General features: G+C 37.6%; 1 protein-coding gene across 1 annotated transcript; it reads left to right on the forward strand.

The window, feature by feature from the left end:
* The first annotated feature begins 1,057 nt into the window (after window positions 1–1,057).
* On the forward strand, window positions 1,058–2,443 carry C5H2orf66 (chromosome 5 C2orf66 homolog). The gene is made up of 2 exons (XM_031677747.2): window positions 1,058–1,177; window positions 2,270–2,443. The coding sequence occupies exons 1-2, from the start codon at window positions 1,058–1,060 to the stop codon at window positions 2,441–2,443; spliced, it is 294 nt and encodes a 97-aa protein (XP_031533607.2).
* Window positions 2,444–6,066: the final 3,623 nt, after the last annotated feature.

The following is a 6,066-nucleotide window of genomic DNA, read 5'->3' on the forward strand; positions in this document are numbered from 1 at the left end:
GGCATTCTATTAGGTGGGATAATCATCATTGTATTCCCAGCTGCTGTGTATATTCCTTCTCTTACAAGTGGAAAAGGAGAAAGCCACTTTGCTGTGTGGAAGTGCCTTGTGTGTTTTATAAAATCCAAATAAATGCTCACTGGTTGGAGGAGAGTCTGCTGTATTGAGAACAAATAGATTCACTGTTAGCCCTGAAGAAGCTTGAAGATGTGATTCTCAAGGGTCTTTGTGCCATGAATGAAAATGGAATCATTATTTTTGAACTCCCCCTGCTCACGTCAATGACTCCCACCAGCAGCCGATCCACTGGTTATAAGTAGCCATGAATTGCCTTGCAGATTGTAGGCAGGGTAACCAACCAGGGCCAGCCAAAGCCAACCTTCTGGTAAGCTTTGTTAGCTCTTTCTGTGTGTTTCATTTCCATTTCACACCTCGGGGTGGGAGGCAATCTCGACTTACACTGCTGTAGTGTTCATCTGTCTCAGACCTGTGTGTAAGATGCATTTCTCAGTCTAGGATATATTTTCTTTTCTTTTCTTTTCTTTTCTTTTCTTTTCTTTTCTTTTCTTTTCTTTTCTTTCTTTCTTTTCCTTTTTCTTTTTCTTTTTTTTTGAGACTGCTGTCTTGACACTAAAAGTAATTTAAGGTTGGTTGCTTTTTGTTGTCATTGTTAAGAATTGCACTTTCTTTGGAGATAACAAAGTATATTTTTTTCAGATGAAAAGTCATGCTCAGACTTTCTAGGTTGTATTCATATTTGCTTTGTTTATCATTGTATAACATTCTCCTTATCATGAACTCCTTTATTACTAATCAACTGGCTGGTGCGGGGGTCTCATCAGCAAATAAATCTGGAAAAAAGAGGGCTGGAAAAAATAAATCTAGAGAAATTCAAGTGAACCAATATACTATTTTCTTCTTCATGTCTCCCTTTAAAAATATTTCCTCTTTCTCTTTTCTACTTTTGTCCTCCCTTCCCTCTCTCTCCTTCAATCTTTCTCTCTTTCTGGTCATCAACACTTCCCTGATCCTTCCTTTTACTCAGTTTCATTTCACCATGCTCAGAGCATTCCTGCTGCTGTGTGTTGCCTTGGTGTTCCTTGGGCTTGTGCATGGAGCTATTTTGAGAAACAAAGAAAAATGGAAGCCACTCAACAATCCTAGGAACCGGGATCTGGTAAGAACAGCCACTGAGACATGCTGGGCTGCAAGGTGAACTTGGCACTCCCCTGGATTTATACACATTGCACTCTGTTAGAGCATAGTGGAGAGGGGGTGACCAAGGGCTGAGAAGATTCCCCAACAGGACCAGAGAAGAATTTTGCTAGCCTAGTGGCTAGCATTCTACTGCTTCTCTGGTCAATTTACATTTGTTTCTGTAAGGATAAACAAATTTATATTTAGAAATGATCTTATATGCACATAGCACCTTACACTTGTAAATGATCTTTTATATACATTAACTTTATAGCTTTGATTTCTAATACATATAAACAAAATCAAGAGCATAATAAGGAATAGCATTTTGCACAGCTTAGGTTGAACTGATAACAAAACAGTTTCTCACATAATCAGTACTTGCAAAGCTCAATTGCAAAAACTGAAAAGTTGACCCACATTCTTGTCAATTTGCTAGGCATTATTTTTATCATAAAGTTGTCTAGGAAATAGAATTCAAAAGATCAGTAAAAAAATTCTCTTTTAAAAATATAAATACACTAAACATACTGACATGATTTCAAAATATAGTTTTTCTAAAGAAAATGATGTGAAATGTAACAATATGGGATTAAAACAGTCAAAATACACTTTGCACAGCTTCTGTGTATTCATTTTCTAAAGGACAACTGGAAACTCCATGTCTAAAATGACTGGGATCTATTTCATCATTCGTCAGAGAGATTCATCCTCTGTGATGAATGGTTGCTGTTTTAAAACCATATCTTTGGCACTCAGAGATGGGCAGTGCATCTTCTGACTGGGGTGCTATTAAAGAATTGATATTCCTTTCTTGATTTCCACCAAAACCAGTGAATTATCTTGTGTAGGACTGAAATGTCAGACAGAAGGCCCAGTGGAGGACAGTGGAGAGAGGAGGGGAAACAGAACTATAGCTTGTATATCTATTTCTGGGTTTTCCACCTCCTGCCTCCTAGATTAGCCCTAAAGTCAATTAAGGGAGGGAAATGAGAGGGGGAAAATATTCATCTTTAAATATTTTCGGTGTATAGTTTATATATGTCATTGAACATTTTCTTTCTCTCTTCAGTTTTTCAGAACCCTTCAAGCATATTTTAAGGGAAGAGATCTTGATCTTGGGAGATTTTCAAATACTTTTTCTGTGAGTGAGAATCCCAGACCTCTCTCTTTCCAGTCAGAGCTTATTGCTTCTGCATTTGCAGATTTTGAACAGAAAAACTCCTTCCCAATTAACAAAGACTGAGTGTGTCTTCTGAGTGCAGGTATAACTCATCCCCTTACTCCCAGGATCTATCTAAACATACAACTCAGTCATAAAGTCATAAAGAGATTTTGAGAGTATTTATTTGAAAAATGATTTTATTTCCTCATATAAATAAGTGCTCAATTCTGATGATGCTCATCATTGTTAACATTCTAATTTGGTTCAGATATTTCAGTCTGGTTTTAAAAAGAAATGACAGTTATGATTTTTTAAGCATAACTTTCTGGGGAGAGATATATTAAAATAGGAGAATTATCATTCTTAATAGAATTATGAAACATAATAAAAATACCACACACTTTTACATACATCTTTTTCCAGACCAGATCATAGAGATAAGTTATGTGGAAAATCACATATAAAGAAATATATTGAATTGCACAGTTTGATTAAATGGAAAGTAGAAGTTAAAAGAATGATTCTTTGGGGAAGAAAGTATTAAGCATATAGTTGAGCTTGAACTTCCTCACCTAGAGAGAAAAAAAAAAGATAGACTAATAAAAATGGCATTTTTCTCATAGGAAAATTATTAGAAATTTATTTGTGTGTAAGGCTTGAATTTTAAAATTCTTACTACTTTAGCATTCCTATCAAATAAATACCTACCATTTAAAAAGGAACAGGCATGGTGCAGTCCAAGAAAATATATTATGATTCTAGTCAATTAGTTTTTTGTTTGACTGAGTAATGAAGGAAACCGGATCATAATTAAAATCTACCCCCATTCTGTCCTGAGCATATAGGTGAAATTGTGAGGAAGCAAACCACTGTTGTATTTCATTATTATTGTGAAAGGATTTTGATTATTACTTCTTTTAAATGCGATGATTTTTTTAAAAAATGTGTGATTTTTTTAAAATAATCATTGTTAGTCTAAAAGACTATTTTTCACACTCAGGTTCAGGATGCCAGACGCTAAAACAGAGAATAATTACTGCTATAAAGTACCTATTTCAGTTTGAGACAGTATTGCATACAAGTTACTTGTAAGCCTTGGTTTATTCAGTCATAAATTGCAGATGCTAAACTCTAACTCATAGAAAGTACCAGAAAAAACATCAAATACATACTTTCACGTGAGCATGAAATGAGATAATGTTTGAGGGCGGGGAACAGAGAAAGCACCCAGTTAGAGGTATTGAATATAATAAGAAATATTCAGCTTTGTGAAGGAAGCAAAGCTTCTGATTTGAAGAATATTTCATAATTGTAAGCTCTTCTTTCCTAACAACTCTGATTAGAAAATGAAGACAAAAAGAGTTTTCAATAAAATCTGTTCACCTTTGGGTCTTTGCATTGATTTGTATCATTTTTATCATTTTCATTTTCTATTTCATTGTAACATTTTCTTGTTTTTTCAGGTGTCTGGCTGTTTTAAAACTAAAGATGAAGCTTCTCATGAAAAAATTCAATCATGGTCATGGCTAAATTTTGCATGTTTTCCTCCCCTTCATTTTTGTCAGTTTGTAGTGCTTTTATTTTACATTTCCAGATTTACAAATAAATAGCTTGAGCTTTGGGACATATGTGACTGATGTATTTTTTTTTCCCATTCAGTAACCATAGATACCAATATAGAGCACTGGATATATTTGCAAAACACCATAAAGTCAAAAGAAATGAGGATCTTCTACGTTTCATGTTTCCTTTAATCTTATCTTCTATGTTTATTACCTTTTGTCAATCAGTATTTTTATTTGAAAGGGACATTGCTCATTTTTACTTTAGTTTATTATATGTAACCAGAATTTGGGTTTAAAATTTATCTTTTGCCTAAAAAGAAGGTGCATTCCTACTGTCAGCAGATGCTAGTGAAGGACCTCACAGTCTTCGTTTCATTTCGAGGAAGAGTAAGAGCTGAATAGACACAATTAATTTGAAACGGAAGGCAAAGCAACGTGGGATTTTAGAAGGTGCTCAGGCCTCTGGGTGATGTTCTCTGTCGCGATGTTCGGGGGGAACGCTGGGCTACACAAATGCCCTAACCACACCTCAGTGAACCTCAAGAAGGGAGAGAAGAAATGGGTGGATTTCCCTTCTTTTATAACCAACCTTCTTCCCCTGCCCTTCACCCAACCCCAGGCTGAATTATTCTTTTCTTACATTCTTATTTGAAATAACTACTTTTCTTTATGGAGCTGCACATTTTTCCTCTGATTCCTACAAAAAGCACATTGTATTAAAAGCAACCATTGGTGTCCTAATAACATACATCCATACATTCCAAAATAGCTTTCTGTGGCTGATTAATATTGAATATCAAGAATAAAATATTTATGCAAGAACAGATTCGGTGTCTTGTTCAATATGTTCTGTTGTAATTAGTTGTATAAGTGTCTGTTTTTCCTGGAGGATTGTGAGATCTTTGTGAGCTGAGTTCATACCTAAGCCATTTTTATTTCTCTGGCGCCTAGTACAATGACGAACATGTAGCAAGCGCTCGATAAACACTTGTTGAATTGAAGTGAATGTGTGCTATTTTGCTATTTTTTACACAGTAACGGAAGCTGCTTCTAGTTAATGTCAAGACGTTTTTGGCTTACCATTTAAAAGATGTTAAGTTGGGAGGATGGATGGGTAGAGCTCAGTACACTAAGTGGTAGTGCTTAGCGTGCATGAAGTTTTGGGTTCAATCCCCAGTGCCGCCATCAAAAAATGAATAAATAAAAGATACAAGTTATTACTGATGAGCTACTTCTCATAAAAATATAGCCCATTCGGATAAATGGTAGCGTGGTAGGGAGGGTTTCAGCACTGTGCAGTCCACTCAAGTCCCGGGACTGGCTTTCCCGCTCCCTTCCCCAACTCCTGCCCTGTTGTCAAGACCTCCACATGGGGCGTGCTTATCTGCTTCAGGGCCTTCAAAAAGGAAGGGCATCCACAGGGGGCTTTTAGCCCTGAGCATGCGAAGATTCAGGCAGGAGCACGCGTCCTCCTGCTGGAAAATTCCTCCCAGAGGGCAGGTAGCTGTTGATGGAAGGCCTACACTCCGCTAGACTAGAGTTTCTTAACTGTGACGCTACTGTCAGCTGGGGAAGGACAAGTCTTCACGGTGACCATTTAGCGTACCTGGTCCCCAGACACTGTGTCATGGCATACTAGTGGTTTCTCTACCCCTACCTTATTATTTGGACAACCAAAACCTCCCTCCACGCATTTCTAACAGCTCACTGGGGAAGTGATTTTGCTCTTGGCCGAGAACTGTTGTTAGGAAAACAGCAGAAGTGTCGTGTTTCCTGCAATGAAAAGAAGTATTCTGTAGGCGATCTGGGAATCCCAAGGGGCCCTTCTTCCTTCTCTGTATAGGTCCTTGACAGCCTCTCGACACTGACTCTGCTCCTCTTTGATGAGCACCCCAATCCCCATCCCCAGGACATGGTCTGTTGTTCCCTAGCTCAGATCTAGTGTGATCAAGAACTATGAAGGGTGTGAGGTGTTACCCGACTTGCAAGCTACACGCTGGCTGCTAGTTTCGCAGATCCTGGTGGAGGACTGAAATTCCTGGGTCTGAGGCCATGGACTTTTTATCCATGATGCAGCAGGCAGCATGAGCTTTACATTTACATTTGTTCTCCTCGTCCTCCAAGTATCATGGAGGCTGC

The sequence above is a fragment of the Vicugna pacos genome, chromosome 5 (assembly GCF_048564905.1).
Source record: "Vicugna pacos chromosome 5, VicPac4, whole genome shotgun sequence".
Lineage (NCBI taxonomy): Eukaryota > Metazoa > Chordata > Mammalia > Artiodactyla > Camelidae > Vicugna > Vicugna pacos.

Excerpts from the sequence above, each read along its gene's own strand:
- C5H2orf66 (XM_031677747.2), top strand. The coding sequence starts at position 1,058 with ATGCTCAGAGCATTCCTGCTGCTGTGTGTTGCCTTGGTGTTCCTTGGG. Across the intron at positions 1,178-2,269 it reads ATCCTAGGAACCGGGATCTG|TTTTTCAGAACCCTTCAAGC; the intron begins GTAAGAACAGCC and ends TTCTCTCTTCAG.